We start from the raw sequence: 19,032 nt of genomic DNA, 5'->3' as shown, positions 1-19,032 counted from the left end.
GAGGGGCTGGGATGCAAAGAGCAGTTTGCTGAGGGCAGCTGCGCCCCAGGTCTGTCCTCCAGGACAACTCAGTTCTCCTAGGCCTCAGAGTCTGTGGTGGGTGGGGTACCCATCTAGACTTCTCAGATGCCTTTAGGGCGTTTTCCGCATTGTCCTGGTTTTTAGCATCTGGCTGCCTCACTGCCAAGATAATGTCTTTAGCAAACAGTTTATCTGCTTCACCCTTGCATTTTTCTCCTGCTTTCTGCTTCTCTACCACATGGCCAGGCTGCAAATTTTCCAAATCTTTATGCTGTGCTTCCCTTTTACATTCTGGCTTTTGAATTACTTCAATCAGCTTGACTTACACTGGCTACTCACTCAGTCTCAGGCAGTTCAGCTGCATTTGCCCAGTCCGTTAAGGAGTGGCTGCCCTGCCCCTGTGCATATCTGCGGCTCTCCTGTAACCACTGCCACCAAGACAGGCGTGTGGTAAGAGACTAACTTTTTCCACCTTTTCACCAGGTGAAAACATACTTGAAGTTCTGCAGGGCACCCATCCTCGGGTCATCTGCCCATCTGCATGTGGCACTCTTTTCTCAGGTTTATACTGCACCTGGCTGGCCATTGGGTTTAAGTGGCACCCTCTGAGCCTTTTGCCTTCAGACAAATGCAGCATGCATTTACTACAGCATCTGTAAAGCAAGTTACACCATCCACCCCTAGGTCCCATAGCTGTAGCATCCAGGGGCTCTCCTTGTTTCTGCTGCTTTACTGTCTCAGTTTCTCATGCACAGCAGGACATGCCTGGAGATGCATGATTTCCCCCAACTCACCACTGGGTTAGTTGTCCTCCCTGGCATGAGAGGCAAGAGTGGCCAGTCACTGCAGGTATTCCTCCAGGACATTTATCCATGCTTTCAACAGCTCTGCTTTCTGCTACAAATCTTTTTTTTTTTTTTTTTTTAATTTTATTTTGTCGATATACATTGTGGTTGATTATTGTTGCCCCTTACCAAAACCTCCCTCCCTCCTCCCTCTCCTCCCTCCCCCCCAACAATGTCCTTTCTGTTTGCTTGTCGTATCAACTTCAAGTAATTGTGGTTGTTATATCTTCTTCCCACCCCCGTTTTTTTTTTTTTTTTGTGTGTGTGTGTGTGTGAATTTATATATTAATTTTTAGCTCCCACCAATAAGTGAGAACATGTGGTATTTCTCTTTCTGTGCCTGACTCGTTTCACTTAATATAATTCTCTCAAGGTCCATCCATGTTGTTGCAAATGGCAGTATTTCATTCGTTTTTTTAGCTGAGTAGTATTCCATTGTGTAGATGTACCACATTTTCCGTATCCACTCATCTGATGATGGACATTTGGGCTGGTTCCAACTCTTGGCTATTGTAAAGAGTGCTGCGATGAACATTGGGGAACAGGTATACCTTCGACTTGATGATTTCCATTCCTCTGGGTATATTCCCAGCAGTGGGATAGCTGGGTCGTATGGTAGATCTATCTGCAATTGTTTGAGGAACCTCCATACCATTTTCCATAGAGGCTGCACCATTTTGCAGTGCCACCAACAATGTATGAGAGTTCCTTTTTCTCCGCAACCTCACCAGCATTTATCGTTCAGAGTCTTTTGGATTTTAGCCAACAAATCTTGATCAGTTTGCAGCATAGTGAGCGGCAGCCAGGCTCCTGTCAGCAGAAAAGTGGCCACCAGGTACCACATGCTCAAGGATAGCCACATTTCTTCCCCTCCCAAAGGGTTTTCTGCCATAGCTCCTGGTCTATCCTGCCTTGCAATACAATGTGCAGCAACCAGATCCTGGTCAACGGGAAGGTAGCCATAGGGCAGAGCATATTTAAAAGTAGCCACATTTCCTCCTTCTTCCATGGGCTTTTGGCTCCTGTACCTGCTCAGAATCTTGTCGTAGACTGTGCCAGTTGTGGCGCTCGGGCTAGGCTAATGTTGAAATCCTGCCAACATCACCAATTGGAGTGCTCTGGCTCTGTCGGAATCCTGTTCGTGACACTGCCAACTGTAAAGCTACACAACTATGCTAGTTATCGGGCTCTTTTTATGTGCCAGTAATCCTACACTGACTGGGCTAATTGTCGAGCTAGGGCTGGGTCTGTAGCTCACAGGCCCCTCAAGTTCATTCACAGACTGGGTCACCAGACCCCTCACACGCCAGGCTGGGTCACCAGACCCCTCACACACCAGGCTGGGTCACCAGACCCCTTACATGCAGGTCTATGAGCTAGGTAACCAGCAAACAGGTCCTTGGAAGCTGTAGATTGGAAAGCATGGCTGGGTGTGGTGGACACCCGAGGCAGACACCCGAGGCAGATACCCGCCTGCCTGCTTCACTAAAACTCTGAAGAACACAAGAATAACAACAAAGGTAAAAAGACACATTGGAGCGCATGTGCACTGACTCCACACATGATTTGCTTACAAAGGATGTACTGGACCACACCCAGCTGGACCCGAGGCGAGGGTCCTGACTAAACCATTCTATTTTCCCAACAGAGAGGAATACCAATTAAGATGAAAAGATGAAATAATAATTATCGAGAGTAGAACATTAAGGGTACTCAGAATCTCTTCACAAGAGGAGAACGGTTTTGACAGGCACAGTGTTGAAAGACTTGGATGGGTGTGTGCACGTGCAGGATAATTTAGAAGTCAGGATGGCAGCAGGAAATGGCTAGTCTTGCAGAGCTGAGAAATATAAATGGCAGGGAGAAGGTCGACAGGTTGAGAGCGCAACAGGTTGCTTAAGTTACTGGAAGACTAGATTAGGCTGTACACAAGAGTAAGGACTGCTGGGTCATGGTCTGTTTTCCAACTAGAAAGATTGTATGGAAGTCATGCGTAATTGAAAGCGTGCGGTCTGAGATTTGCATGTGTAATGATTTTTTTTTGTTTGTTTATGTGGTTTGTAGAGAAAGAGAATTTAGGATGATTGTTTCAAGGCTTTTGAGTGTAAGCTGCTCTTTGTCTTTATTGTCCAGGAGAATGAGAAGGAGATCTTGGTGCAAAAATATGAAATGGGTTGGTAAGAGGCGAAGAACTAACGAAACACTAAATGAATGATAAATGGTGAAATCCTAATTGGATTTGGTGTCCTTAGGTTATGTATATATGCATATGCATACACACATATATTATATAATATGCATATATATCGTTTCAGGTGTGGAGAAGGGTGATTAAAGAAACGGGATTTTAGGATTTAAAAAAATATTAAAGTAATACTGCGCTTTTTATTATTTATGCCTTTAAAAAATGTTTCAAACATACAAAACCATAGAAAACATTAAAATAGCCATTAATGTACAGCACTGTAATTTAGTGATAGTTAATGTTTTACATTTTTGTCTCATGTCTTCTTTTTGTTAAGGAATTTTTTTTTTGAGGTATAAACACTCATTCATGTAGTACTAGTGAATGGGATGCTGAAGCCAGTGAGTACCGGAAAGTTGTTAAGTTTTCAGGAATTTTGAGAGCCAAATGATATCACAATGATGATTTGAAAGTGGCTGTAGTGGGAGTACTCACACCACAGAAATTGACAAATGCTACAAATAAGCATTTTTTGGTTGAAAACCTAACTGTTCCATATTTTACCAGCACACTGCTGGTCATAGTTTGCTTAGTTTTTTTTTTTTTTTTGGTGACCAGTAAGGGGATCGCAACCCTTGGCGTGGTGTCATCCGCACCGCGCTCAGCCAGTGAGCGCACCGGCCATCCCTATATAGGATCCGAACCCGCGACCTCCGTGCTCCCAGCGCTGCTGCACTCCCAGCGCCGCACTCTCCCGAGTGAGCCACGGGGTCAGCCCCATAGTTTGCTTAGTTTAACAGCTACCCGGTATTTTATTGAATGAATAACACTCAGTTTACTTGTTCACTGCTCAGGTATATTTGAATCTTTCCCACATTTATCTATTACAAACAATCCTGAGTTCAACGGTTTTGTAGATATCTCCTTGACCACATATGCAAGTGTAGTTCATTCATGAAAACCCAGAAGTGGAATTGCTGGGTCCTGAAGATTGTGTGTCCTCAACTTTACTAGATAGTAACATAAATTTCTAAAATCACTATAACAGTTTATACTTCCAATAGTTTAATAATTTTTGTTTCTTATGTCTAGTCATATGTAATAATAGTTCAAGGAGTATTAAAGGATACCAGGGACACATCCTTTCACCAACAAGACACTAATTCTCTCTTAATGTTGTGGCTTTTCTTTTCCATTTGTGCTTTCTTTGACATATAGAAGTTTTGTAATTTAGGTTGACAATCTCCTATCATTTTTATTAGACATATGCATTTTCTCTTTTTATAGCCTGTCCAGTTGTCCATTGGCTTGTTTATTTTTTTTTCTTATTGAATTGTAGAAGATCTTCACGTATCCTTGCTATTTATTTTTGATAGTTATTTCCTTGAGAAATATATCAGTTTGTGGCCTGCTTTTCACTTTATTTATGATGTTTTTCAACATATAGAATTTATACATTTTATTATAGTTCTATTTTTCAGTCATTCCCTTTATAGTTTACACTTATTAGTCTTGTGTGAGATACCCTGATATCATAAATATGTTTTTCAATATTTCATTTTGAAAGTTGACAGGTATGCTTTTTAACATTTAGGCTCTTTTGATTACTTATTTAAAGTGTATAAATTGGCTGTCATTAATGCCAAAGAGATAGAAATTTGTAAAGAATACAGATTTTTGTTTTGACTCTGAATTATTCATCAGTTACTTGTATTTTATTGTCTTTCTGTGGCAAGCACAAGCTACCCGTTTGTAATACAGAGATGCATAAGGCATGGTCTCAGTCTCTTGGTGGGGACACATGTATTACAGCACATGCAGTATAATGTGAGGGCTACAAGAAGCTTGTACATATGCTCTGGGAGAACATGGGAAATGAATCATTTGCATGAAGCTATTAACTCTCCTGTTAACTCATATACTCTGGTATAATAGGATTTTTATGGAAATCTGAGATTACTACTGTAGTGGCAGCCCTACACCCTTTAAAGGATACCAGTATTGCAACTTTTTTCTGATGAGATGACAATGGTAAAAATTTGTGGGTCTTCATAGATGTTTTCCTCCTAATTTAGCAACAAGAATAACTTATCACAGATATTACTTGCTAAGATGATTTAGATTTAGGGAAAGGTTAAGAACTTGTTTTTAAAAAATTGGTTTTTATTTGCAGAGACGAAATGGAGAAGATATACCGGTCGCTCAGACTAAGAACATCAATCACAGAAGATTTGCTGCTTCCTTTAGATTGCAAGAAGTGACAAAAACTGACCAGGATTTGTATCGCTGTGTAACTCAGTCAGAACGAGGTTCTGGTGTGTCCAATTTTGCTCAACTTATTGTGAGAGGTAAAGTAAAATTGTTTTCACTTCATGAAATTGCATGCCTTTAATAGAAGAAAAGCAACTCTGTAGATATTTTGATTTTTAAACCACAGTGTTCTTGATCTAAAGTCACTGTAAAAACCATGTCATTGTAGAAGTTCCGATAATGTCTTACGGTAAAATGAAGTTGTAACGTTTGTCAATCAAGTTTCCAACAAGTGTTTTCCATCGGAAGGAATCAACGTTATAATGCTTTAATAGGGCTAAATGTATAAAATACCTTCTTCCATATTGCTGTCATCTAGTTTTCATTTTAACTTTAGGTCTAGCTCTTCCTGTTTAGAACAGTTGTGTAGATACTACTTTTGTTCTTCCAAGCATTGTGACAATGAGGTCAAGGTCAAAGCTCCTATCCCCATATTTTACCAGTATCAAAACTGAGTAGTAAATGTTCACTAATTCTGGCCCCCTATAGAATCTGAGAAAGCTAGAACTGCTAAGAGGTCCTCATTATTATTCCTGGATACTGAAGTTATTAGAGGAATGTAAGGGATTATGACAGATCAGTACCGATTGGAAGCAAATTCAGGAAAACTGTGTATAAATACAGAACATATATTGCATTTTGTTCAAAATTTGCTGAGTTTCTGTTATATTCCAGGCAGTGTTCTAGGTTGTAGAGATACAGTTGTAAATAAAATACAAAGTCCCTGTCCACATGGAGCTTAAAACTGAAGTATGTTAGGCACAGTATCGAAAATTTAGTGTCAGATCTTGGAATGTGTTATGAAGAAATATAAAGACAAAATGATGGAGATTGATACTTTAATTAAGATCGTCTAGAAGGCCTCTTTAAGAAGTGACAGTTGAGCTGAAACCTGAAAAAAAATGAGGACATCAGCCAAGCGAAGATTTAGAGGAATAGTTCTGTTGAGTAGGTTATCAAAGATCAGTCAATATTGATACAAAAGAAAAGAATTATAAACTGTGAGTCTCTTTAAGGGGAACATTGGGAGGCCCTAACAAAAATGTCAAAATTGGGCTGAGATTTGTCAGGGTATCAGAGAAGAAATTTGTGAGTGAAACATCTTTGAGGTAGGATCTGAAGGTTGAGAGAAAGTTGCCCAGGTGAGGGGTGTGGAAGTTGGGCCAGGTAAGAGACAGAAGTGCCAGCAGGCAGAGGCACATGATAAAGCCCAGGGGCCGGAAAGAGAATATGAGATGCTTCCATATTCAAGTTGTTATATTTTGTAATGCTTGACATCAGATGTCTTTTACATACATTATTTCAGGATTTACTTGATTTTAGTACTTTAACCTTGAATAGTTTTAGAGAGATGGAAATTGAAATTCAAACTATTTGATAATTTGCTCTGAACTACAAAAAACTAATAATTAACTAAGCCAGACTATACCCCCATGTTTCTGACTCCTAATTGTGGTTCATTCCTTTCTGCCACAGATTTTTCACATTAACATTATTAAATAATGCTATTAGACTCTTGTATATGTTTGTCTTGGGAGACCCTATAGCTTATTAAAAAAAAGTTTATCTTTGTAGGTTGAATCAGACTCTGTTTTCAAGGAAATGTCTCTCATGCCTCCATAGTCAGCTTATGTCACCTTTACAAGTTCACGAGATCACAGCCCCAGTTTATTGAAAAATGAGAAAATATGGTAGTATTTGACTCCAGTGTCCAAGCAGAGAATTAGTTACATGTTTATACGTGTGTGTATATTCATCTTTGTTGATTCCCATTCCAGCATCTTTCTCACCTGAGCCTAATTTTGAGAGCCTGAAGGTGTCCTTGGGTAATCTTCAGAGTGATTAACATGCTATGGATACAGGAATGTGAGGGTGCTCTACAGTCATTGGGCTCATTGTGTCTTCATCGTTGGATGTTGTAGTGGATTGAACTATGCCCCCACAAAACACTGAAGCTTGAATTGTGTCCCCCAAGTTTTATATATTAGGAACTTGGCCCCCACTGTAACTGTTAGGAGGGTGGAAAATCCTGTTTTGGTGATTGAAGGGTAGAGCCTTGAAGAGGCGATTGGATTGTGGGACCATGCTGTAGTGAATGGATTAAAAATGGTGGTCAGGGGTGTGGTTCTGAGGGCTTTAAAAAGGAGAGAGAGGACAGTCTCTCTTGCTGTCTCTTCTCTCTCTGCTTCCACCATCTTTCAATGTGAGACTCCAGGGTCACTGTCGCCACCATCAGATGGACTTTGGACTTTCCAGCCTCAGAAACTGTAAGCAATAAATTTTGTTTTCTTTATAATCACCCAGTTCCAAGTATTTTTCTATAAGCAGCAGAAACAGACTAATGTATATGTGCATTCACAATATGCAGCCACTCAAGGAGGTCATGTTGTAGTAGTTCTAGAGTGCTTTTGAATATACCTTACAGTTCTGTATATCTATAGCTTTACAAAGACGCTTCAAAAAGTTCATGGAAAGATTCATATTATATTTTAATTCCATTTTTCCTTGATCCTTTTGATATACTCTTGTATAGTTATATATACCCCCCCTTTTTTTTTGAGGAAGTAAACCTGTAATGTATTTGTTGGACAGGTTGTAGAAGACAGTGTTGATGCTTTTATCCAAGTGTTCCCTTTACACATATAGTTCCTTTTTTTCCTGCAGACATTTTCTACCTTTCTTTTTTTAAAAATAGAATTGCCATTACTAGATTTTCATGGTTTATCTCAATTGATAAGTAAATTTTATTATTTTATTAAAGCCTAATTTTCTTTACCTGGGTCAACTACATATAGCTGTTCTAGGAATGTTACTTGTGAAGTAATTATTTGAAAAAAATTTGTAAAAGATCCTTAAATTTCATAGAAAACTTTGTTTCTTTTTTCAAAAACAAAGTCCTGCTGTTTAGTATCTTTTGGTTTATATTTTATGTTGGAAAGTTTGAGTTAAAATATTTTTTGCTTTGAATGTGTTATCCAGAGTCTGCTAACATTTTAGAAATATATTTTCATAGGTTTGGCAGCTTTTTTTTTGTAATGTATCTTAAGTTGTTCTATATCTAACACTTGTAGGTGATACTTTGCTCACTGTTTTATTTGAAAACCAATACAGTAGAATAAGTTTTGTTTGTCCAGATAACCGCCAAGTAAATATTGCTAACCAAGAACAGACCTTTGGGAGTCAGCTGTCTTGGTGTTTGATACTGTGCTGAGAATTAACTATAATGACAGGTCTTATCTCTCATTGGCACTTTTAAAGCTGACATCCTGTTACATAGATACAAAAGATGGTAATTTTAAAGGAAATTTTTGGGGCAGTGATATGAATAGTCTTTAATAAGAGCTGGCATAATATTGCCTGTTGTCAAAGATGACCCAAGGGTAAGAGTTTATTAGTGCATTTTCTCCTAAACCGAAAGTGACAGGGCATGCTTAAGGCTTTTTTGTTGCTGTTTGTTATAAATGAAAATCTCACTGTAGAAATCTCATACTGAAGAGTATTGATCTATGTGTTCCCACAGTCAGAGGAAGAAAAAAGAGTATGGTGAAACAGCGTTTACTTTGTCATGATTTCAGCAGTGTTTCCAGATCATTTTGAGTAATGATAATGTCTTCAGCTTGTGGAAGCCAATCTTTATTGACAAAGAAGTTTTTACAGAGATGAGATGAAGAGCAAACATTTTTGCTCAATGTTTCTGCAAAATTGAAGTGTAAAAAATGTGAAATACAGGTTGAAATGGTATTTACAAGCTTCAAGCTGAAAGCAGCAACTTCCTAGTCTAATTGTGTTGTAGATTGTTTTGTTTGTTCTCTACCTCATTTGCAATCTTCTCCTTTTTTCACTTGTCTAAATCAGAGACCCTCTTACATCTCTAACAAACTGTCCCCCAATGAACTTCTGTAAAATTCTGTGATCGCTACAATTGACACTCAGTATCTATTCTAAGTTGTTATGATTTTATTTCTATCATTTTCACCTCTGAAACTATGATTGCATTTTAAGTTATTAAATTTGAAAAACAGCTTTCTGTCATTGTTAGTGGCTTATTTTTAAAGTTTCAGTGTCAAGTATTAGTCATTGTCACAATGCTCTGAACATAGAAAGTATTCAGTTAATATTTTTATCTATTCCTTATAACAGTGACCTCTAGCTGCAAATTATGGTGAATATCGATCCATTTATCCAGACTTACTCAGAGCTGGTATTTAAAATCATAGAAATTCATATTGATGTCAATATTTCCCTTCATAAGGCGATATAAACTAGATTTAAAATAAGGGTATTTACTGTCTTTTGTGACTGGAAGGTGCATAGATAGGCTTCAGGCTTGATTGATCTAGTCATCAAGGATCCAGGTTTTTTCCAATTCTTCATTCTGCAGTCTGTGGTTTTGGCTTCTATCCTAAGCCAGGCCCACCTCGTAGTCATAGGATAACAATATAGCTACATGTTCCCTTGGCCTTATCCAGTTGGGTATAAAAAGGGTACTAACTCTCACAACTATCAAAAAAAAGTATAGCTGGATATTGGACAGACAACTAGTATGTCCTGTAGAGAACTCTCATACTCAGAACTCCAGAGCATAAACAATGTTATTCAGACATAGTTATTTATTCTATTCATGTAAGATGGGAACTGAGTAAATATTTCAAGAGAAGGTACAACTTAACCTTGAAGGACAGACAGAGTTTGGAATATGGTAATATTGGAGAAGGGTATTATACTAAGTCAAGTAATAGCATAGGTCATAGATAATCAGTGGAATCATAGCTTATTTGGTCAATGGTGAGCTGTTAATGGACTCACTTACTTCGTAGCCATTACACACTACACATGTGAAAAGGGAAGGAAATTCAAATTAAACAGATTGGCATTTGAACTTTTTTTTTGGGTGGGGGGACAGGTAAGGGGACCGTAACTCTTGGCTGGGTGTCGTCCGTACCACGCTCAGCCAGTGAGCGCACCAGCCATCCCTATATAGGATCCGAACCCGCGGCCTTGGCGCTCCCAGCACCACACTCTCCCGAGTGAGCCACGGGGCTGGCCCAGCATTTGAACTTTTTAGATTGTAGTTTCACTGAAGTTATAGTTTATGTTCCATCAAAGCCTGTCTAGTTCATTTTTGTTTGTGTCTACACCTATCACAATGTCTTTTTACATAAAGACATTCAATACTTTTCTCAAAATTAACAAATTGAATTGTTTAGCTAAAGTCAGAGTACACCTCTCTCACCCACAGATGGAGTGAAGTTTGCTTGCATAAAGAAAGTGATGATAGAGATTTTTTTTGTAGTGTCTGAACCAGTCTCTTTCCTTTCTCAAATGGACTAGTAAGGGTGACTTTAAGTTTAGCAAGAAATATTTTCACTTGAATAATACTCGTGATTTAACCAGTATTCTAGTCTAGTAAATACCAGTGAAAAATCAGGTCTGATTATTTCATTTTAGTATTTTTATATTAGAAGCAAGAACATGTGGGAAGTGGAAAACACAACATATTTTATAAATACTTTTGCTAGTTGGTGGTTAAAGGCCATGGAATTTCTAGGTAGGTTGAGACCTTTAGCAGTCCACTTAATACCACACAGTATTGATTTTTAACTAGTTTTCATAGCACAGTTGTCAGAGTCATGAATTCATATAAAGTTCCTTTTTATTAATGGTGAGTTAAAGATCCCTTTTCTTTATTTGTATTGTGAAATCTAGTCAACTTGACAGAAAGTTTGGAGTTATCTGTGAGAGTGCAATTTTAAACAGTTACGTTTTATAAAATCTAAAATATAAGGAAAGTTTTAACAACACATTGATGACTTAATTTTCTCCAAGTACTTCTACACAGTTAGGACAGCACATACAGTCAGTGGATACCAAATGTCTCAAATTTGAAGGAGACTCCAAATGTCTCATTTAAAAATTTTACATTGCTACCCTTGAGCGTGATAAAAGAAACATTTGGAGTCTCCCCTCATTCATAGTACCTACTTGTAATTCAGGTGATTCGGTGTTCAAGATGTCTGGTACATATTTAAATTCTAAATGAGCAAAAGAGTACTAGATGTTCTTATTTCTGATAGTGTGCTGTGGTACAACCAGAAACTGGATACAGATTTGAATTGGTCATAGAATCAGTTTAGGAATACTTTTTCAAAGTTGAAAAGCATTGAACATAGTGATAGTATCTATGCCTATTCAAAAGTAGTAGGGAAATGATAGCTTTTAAATTTAATATTGACTCGGACTTAATATTATTACTGAGACTCTATTCTACATACTTCTGTACAGCATTATTCAAAATACTTTTTCCTTTTAATTTTTTCTTTCTCTGAGTTTCCTTATAGCTACTGTACAAAAATGGCAGAGTTCAGCACTTGTTTTTGACCAAGTGATTTTCTTTTTTTTTTTTTTCCAGTTTGTTTTAAAAATAAAATGTGATGAGAGTTCTTTCCCAAAGGATTTGAGCAGTGTAGCATCATTTGCATGCCAAATAATTATTTCTGTTGAACTCTAGGGAATTTGATTTCAGAGTGATACTACTATACGGTCCTTCTGAGTTTCAGTTCACTTCTCTTGGAGTTTGTGATAAATGTAATTTCAGCCCATTCTACCAGGGGACTCATATCTACTTCATGGACTAACAGTGACTTTGTAATTTATGTTCCCCTCTCTGTTCACCAGTTGTTGTTTCCTTTACCCCAAAGCAAAGAGAAAACTACAAAGTCAATTTGAACTAAGATTTTTCAGTCTCTCTGGGTTCCTTTGCAATTTCATTGAAAAATCAGCTGGCAGTCTTTATTGAGTACTTTACACGGTAATAGGCATTGACAAATACCAGAGAATCAGCAGATATTGTCTAAGCCCTCAAGCAATTTATAATTTAATTGAATCTATAGGAAAGTTTAAAAATATTGACTATTTGGCACAGAATTTAGATTTAGATTTTGGTCATATTTTTAATTCTCCAAGGGAAAAAAAAAGATTTCCTAACAAACAAGAAATACCCTTCCCAAGCAGCTATTCCATAAAAACCTTTTATTAAGCACTAATTTGGTAAATAATGTTATACTGTGGGAGTCTTACAGAATGTTAATTGAACAGAAGCTCTATAGCTGACAGATTGAAATCAATCAGTGAGGGCAGAGAGATAATTCATAGTGTTTAGCAGTATAATAAGTGGAGACAGGGATGTAAGTGTTGTGGTGGGACATCACTTCATTAGCTATAGTTCTTGAGTCTCTCCCCCTCTCCCCACCTCTTCATCTTCAAGAGAGTCAATAATTGCAGTGTTCCCAACCTCGTATGTAACATAAAGGTGAGTTTTTACATTTAGCTTTGCAGTTAGTATTAATTATTTTCTTTGTTTTATTTAACACAGTGACAGATCTGTACCATCATGACTAAATCCATGTTTGCAGATTATGCAACACTTCAGAAAAACAAAATTTTTTCTTAGTTTAGGGCCCTGAAACAGAAATTGGAGAGCAAAAAACGTTATCCTCTGAATTATATTCAAAAGTTTAAAAGTAACCCTGTTCTGATACCTCAGGAGAGATGAGAACACATCTGTAGGCCATGGTTTTTCTAAAAACAAACATCAGAGCTAAGATAAAGCTGTAAAAGAAGTTCAGTTGGTTAAATGCTCACATCTTTTTATTTATTTTTATTTTTTATTTTATTATTTTTTTTTTTTGTCGTTTTTTCGTGACCGGCACTCAGCCAGTGAGTGCACCGGTCATTCCTATATAGGATCCGAACCCGCGGCGGGAGCGTCGCTGCGCTCCCAGCGCAGCACTCTACCGAGTGCGCCACGGGCTCGGCCCAATGCTCACATCTTTTTAAAAGCTAGCTAATAAACATTCTGCTTACTAGTAAAATGTGTTCAGGAAGCTGATGATTATTAAAGTACAAACAAGGAAATACAAAGAAAACAGAAAACACTCATAAGTCTTATGTAGAAGTTGTACAAAGAAGGCAGAGAATAATGTGTACTTATATAAATATTTTAGCAAAACAAGTTTATCATGATAACACAGAAATCACTTTTTATATCTGTGTTAATATAAATGTTTTTCACCTTTTCTGAGAGATATTTTGTCTAATGAGAATTAAAAGCAAGCATAAGGTCAACAAATAAGTACAGATAAACATTTGTATTTTGTTAGTCCTCAGCACGGATTGTGTTTAGTTATTAGTTTTCTGAAGAAAGGGAAAAGTTGTACCACTTCAGTATTAAAAGTGAGTATTTGCAGACTGAGAACTGAACAGAGATGAAATAAAACTGGACAGAGATGAAATGAAACGTGTGGCAGCTTTCCTCAACACATGAAGCTACAACCACCTCTTTTTAAACAGCTTTATTTTAACTTTGTCTGTTTTTAGAAAAATTATGGCCTATAGATATATTCTCACCTCTTCCAAGGTATAGGGACAGAGTTACTTTTATACTTTTGAATATAATTTGTAAGATACCTTTTTTTTTTTTTTGCCTAAACTAAGGAAATATTTTGTTGTTTTTTTGCGATGTTGCATGATTTGGAGTCAGATTTAGACAGAATCTGTCATTGTGTTAAAACAAAGAAACAACAAATGAATAATTACCTGCACCCTTGTTAGGAAGAAATTTACCCACATGGTTATTTACATCTTTCTAATTACCAGTGGCATTTTCTTTCATCTTCATGTACATATGGAAGGTACCATCACTACTCTCATGTTACCATGCCACCCTCTCTGGTGGCTTTTCTCCAAATTAAGGAAAAAAAAAAATCAGAGCCCTTTCCTGGTCCAAAAGGCCTTAAATGAAATACCTCCTTTCTTAGTCCACAGCAGGCCTAGCAACTCTTCCAAGCACGCTCCTCCTGCCTTAGGGGCGTTACACTTGGTGCTCTTTCCAACCTCACTTATATTTCCTCAAATATATGCATGCTTTCACATTCTTATTTCATTCAGTTTTTTACTCAGTTTTTTTCATAATACCTAAAGGTGAAATGGCAATTATTTTCTAGTACAGAAGAAAATACATTGATTTTGCTTTACAATTTTTTCTCCAGTTATTTAGCTCAATGTTTTGTAAGTATCTTTATATAATGCCCACTATTAGTAAGTATGTATAGAACAAGACAATGCTTCCAAAGATTTTTGCACTGTTGGAACTACAGCAAATAGCAATATATATGTTAATTGACTATTTCCTTCATATCCTCTGGGCGCCCATGATTTTCTTTACCTTCACTGCCATTAGTTTGTCCACGTCATCATCTTTTCTTTCCTGTTCTATAAAAAGCCTTGTTATTGGTTTTCTTCCATCAGTACTTACCTCCTCCAAATCAGTCTCACACAGCAGGCAGAGTGACCATACGACACAGAATAAGTCAGGGTATGCTCCCTCTGGCGCTGGTGGTTTTCCTATTCATGCAGTATAAATTCCATATGTCTCATCACAGTTTCCAGGGCCTTGCTTGATCTAGCTGTACTCACCTCCTTTACTCCCTCCTGAGACTTTACCTTGCTCACCAAACTCTAGCAACACTAGCTTTCTTTCACTTGATTTAATGCACCATGTTTTTTGCTGTCTTAGGGCCTCTGCTCTCTCTGCCTGCAGTGCTTCTTTACCACTTTTCAAAATACAAGTGAATTCCTGATTCTGCCTCTTTCACTAGATAATGAAGTTAAGGACTACTTCCTTTTTCATGATTGGGTCTCTGTAGCTAGCACCATGACCAAAGTCCAGCAAATATAATCCGGTATTTATTGTCAAAGAAATGAAAGCGGTGTGGGTTATAAAGTATCACATGAATGGCATGGATTTAATGTGTAGAGCAGACGATGACAGCCTCATTGCTGCTTTTGATGGTGAGGGATGTGCTGAGGAGAAAGTGAAGTTTCACCTGACCCTTTATGGATGTGATTTGGATAGTTGAAGATATTCTAACTAGAAGGCATTTCAAGTAGAGGGGTGGTTTTCTTGTGGACTAGTATGAAATATTCACTATGATACACTGTTTTCCAGGGAAGATATTTGAGATGAACCTGAAGTTGTACTTCGAGGCCTTACTGTGGAGGAATTTGAATTCCAGACTAAGAAATATAAATGTATTATGTCATTTGATTTGGCTACCTTTGTGGGTTTTGGAGTAGGTTACTCGTGTGTTCATATTTGTCTCAGAAAACTAGGATGGGAGAAAGTTTGGAGATGGTGAGTTTCCAAGGGGTAAGTTTAGAGGGCTCTGACAATCTTAATCTTGCAGTAGTGGGGGGTCTTTGAGGGGAGTATGGTAGAAAGAATGGGTCAAGAGTGAGATATGGCAGAAATATCATTAAGATAAATACTGTTAAGATTGTCATTGTGGAATGACAGCAGGAGAAAGTATCAAAGAAGACTTCTAGATTTTTAGCCTGGGATACTAGGTGAAATATAGTATTATGGACAGAAATTTGGAAGATTTGTAGAAGAACATAGATGATAATTTTAATTGTAAACTTTTGGTTGGGATACTAGGGAGATCTCTGGGTTTAAAATCTTGAGATGTGAGTAAGGCTTAGACTAATTGTAAGATATTAAATAAGGAGTCATACAAAATGAATTGAACAATAGTTACTTGGTGCATAGAATTTTTTTGTATTTTGTAAGCTCCCATTTAATAGCCTTTAACCAATACTTTTAGAATTTTTCATGTTGTTAAACTTAGGATAAAATCAGATGTACTCAATTAAATGAAACAGAAAGGAGAAGCCTGACATAGTTAAATATAATGTCTTTTTTTCTTTGTTGACATTATCCACTTATAAAAACACATGTAAGATTTATCATGTATTAATACCCCCCCCCCCATCCCATTTCATTTAGATTCTTGGCTGGATTTGAGGCTTTTAGGAGAAAATCTTTTTCCTTTTCTTTTTAAAAACTTTTTACTTCATAGAAATAAAGCAAAATCTCTAAAGACTTTTCCATTTTCTCTGCTCCTCAGAATTTGATTGCTCTTGGTAATGATGCTCCTAGACCTGTCATTTTTTACATCAATTTTTTAAGGGGTTGGGAGAAGGAGGATTTTCTTTCTAGGACTTTTGGCCAACAGCATTTTTTAATCCTTAAAGAATGTCATTCGCTGCAGCAGGTGATTAGAAAATATTTACTTAAGGGTAGATAAAGAGTTCCCACCTGCCATAATTTTCCTATGTTAAAATACCCAGTAGAGTTAACATTTTTGTGTATTGTACAGGATTGCTAAAATGTGGTTACCATGACCAGACTGGCTGATGCATGGTAATGATGAAAAGCAGGGTGTTTGGAATTCAACATGGATGGTAGAAATGCGAGATGTCAGAGAGGCCATATATTAAACAGAATTTGAATTGGAAACTGAATCCCAATCTGCCACTGGGAACATTTTGATCATTTTGATTTATTAAACTTTTACAACAGCATTCAGACGGAGCTGAATTAAAACCTTTAGTCTTAGATAGTTTATGGTACACCAACCACTATGTTATTGGTATCATTTTTGAAGGTTTTCAGTGAAGAGGGGAAAAAAATGGGTGTGTGAGGGACTTATTTTTAAAAGACAGCTTTCACTTATATTCTTATATCTAATTTTAAATCCCTCTCTGTTCTGTTTTGTCAAGGATAAACACATTTTGCAATTTCAACACAATAAGTACCTTAAAGTTTTAATTTTTACTTTGAAACATATTTGGTTAATAATTGAAATATTAATGATTGAAATATTGCATTTATATATATGTCACAGCCTATCTTTTTGATGTGTATACCTGTGCACTCAGAGGTGTCCGTGTCTGTCTGTGTCTACATTTGTGTTTCTGAGTTTTATGGATAAATATTAAAAAAGAAATAGTAATGCAATTCTGAAGCTTAACTTGCAGGAAAAAAAAGTACATTTCTCTACAACTATTGGGAATCCGTACATCGGGTCTTTTAAAAATCATCTTTCAGCATCAGCAACCATGGGTAGTCTTTTCTGAACAGTGGCTCCATAATAAAGAGTAATCAATTACTATTAGAGGGGCACTGTAGGTTAAAGGCATTACAGGTTCATACTTGGTTTTGCAGCCGGGAGAGGGTACTTAGCTGTGAATCAGGAATGATGCAAAAGATGGATGAGACAGAGTTCAAGGAGCAGTAATGTGAGGGTCCAGGACTATCACTTCAAGCTGTCTCAGCAGTAATGATGGATGGTTTGGTGGCAAGAAGTAATAATACCAGATGATGAAAGATGCATTTCAGCATCTTGAGCCACAGCATACTGTCTACCTGTTCGAGTTCTGGGGCATAATGATTCCTGATTTGCAACCAAACGGGTTTGCTGCGTTTAGCAACCCAGATTTTTGGCAGCTGTGAAGGAAGCAAGTAGCATATCAAACACTCCTGCACATTGTAAATTTAATTACCTCATATTTATGCATAGTAGTTGTTGACAGGAACTTGTAAGCTATGCTAATATGGTAGGTAATTTGTTACCTCCAGAAATCACTTTCCATGTGTCTTCTGATCATTATCATGAAACATGATAAATGATCTCGCCCATGAGGTATAAATGAAAATGAAATGGATAATTGGATTCTATGTCTAAATTGTGGCTGGAATAGTCGCAGCAATTATAATTGAATTTATCTCGTAAAAATGCATTTGGCAATATATAAGTGACCTTTCATCATCTTGACCCTCTGGTGTTATATGAAACTACTATTAAGATGATTACAAAAAATTATCATAATTAAAAAAATATACTCCCTCTTAAATTTTCTTTTTTCTGCCTTATATACTTCTATATTTTTAAGATATATAATTTACAATGGAGTTAAGCAATTAGTACTAATAATCTTATTTTTATACTGATAATAAAGATTTTTGTTGTTACCAATGTCTTCATTGTATGTTATAGGAACAATGCAAGGTACCTTGAGGTTGTTTTTATAAATACCTTTTATCAGCAGCTCATCTCTTTCTGTAGATTGATGGAAGTGTGCTCTCTTCCAGAATGTGTGTTTTCTTTGATTCTTAGAGTGTTTCTCAAGTATCAAAATAAAATAGTTTGTTTTAAATGTCATTAGACTTTTATCCTTTTTCTTTTTCTTCTTTTTAATTCAAGTAAAATTATTTTGTTATAAACAAAGACTATTTATTCATTGGTTTGATTAATATTTTTGAGCAGTTATCCTAGGTTAATCATTGTGTTTGCTAATAAAATGCCTAAGATACACAGTTTTGGGGTTTTATAGTTTCATATGTAGCTGTGAGAATACTAGTCTTTAAGTAATAATATGATTCCTTTTTTGTATCCTATTCCATACATTTTTTCTCCTCTAGCTTCTTTTCGTGAGGGTACAAGAAACTAATAAAGCTTCTGTTTATGCTTTCTAAAATTTCCAACTAAAAAGGACTATTCCAGATTCAGTTACCAAAAAAGTATATGGAAATTAAAGTTATCTGGAAATGTGACTTTTCTTTTGAATGCGATATGTCAGTAAGCAGGACATGTCCCTAGGGATTGATTTCCCCTTTTTAATTGTTTTGCTTAAAATTTTTTCACTTTCCATATCCATTAGTAGTGAAGGTAGCTCAGCTCCAGCTGGTAATCTTAGTTTAGTAAGTGATTGCTATAATGAAATAATGAATATGGTCCAGCCATTTATTCATCTTTCTAGTAAATGTAAATT

The 19,032-nt window shown here is 36.7% G+C and overlaps 1 protein-coding gene across 6 annotated transcripts in view; it reads left to right on the top strand.

Annotated features, from left to right (window-relative positions):
* Positions 1-19,032, top strand: part of PTPRK (protein tyrosine phosphatase receptor type K) — a 558,957-nt gene that overhangs the window by 313,655 nt on the left and 226,270 nt on the right. For all 6 annotated transcript variants that reach the window (XM_063096107.1, XM_063096103.1, XM_063096106.1 and 3 more), the window contains exon 6: positions 5,225-5,399. In XM_063096107.1, the coding sequence (XP_062952177.1) occupies positions 5,225-5,399 (175 nt within the window). The remainder of the gene's footprint in view (positions 1-5,224; positions 5,400-19,032) is intronic.

Source organism: Cynocephalus volans, chromosome 5 (genome assembly GCF_027409185.1).
Source record: "Cynocephalus volans isolate mCynVol1 chromosome 5, mCynVol1.pri, whole genome shotgun sequence".
Lineage (NCBI taxonomy): Eukaryota > Metazoa > Chordata > Mammalia > Dermoptera > Cynocephalidae > Cynocephalus > Cynocephalus volans.
Note: the sequence above shows the minus strand (reverse complement) of the source record. Positions and strands in the feature narration are given on the sequence as shown.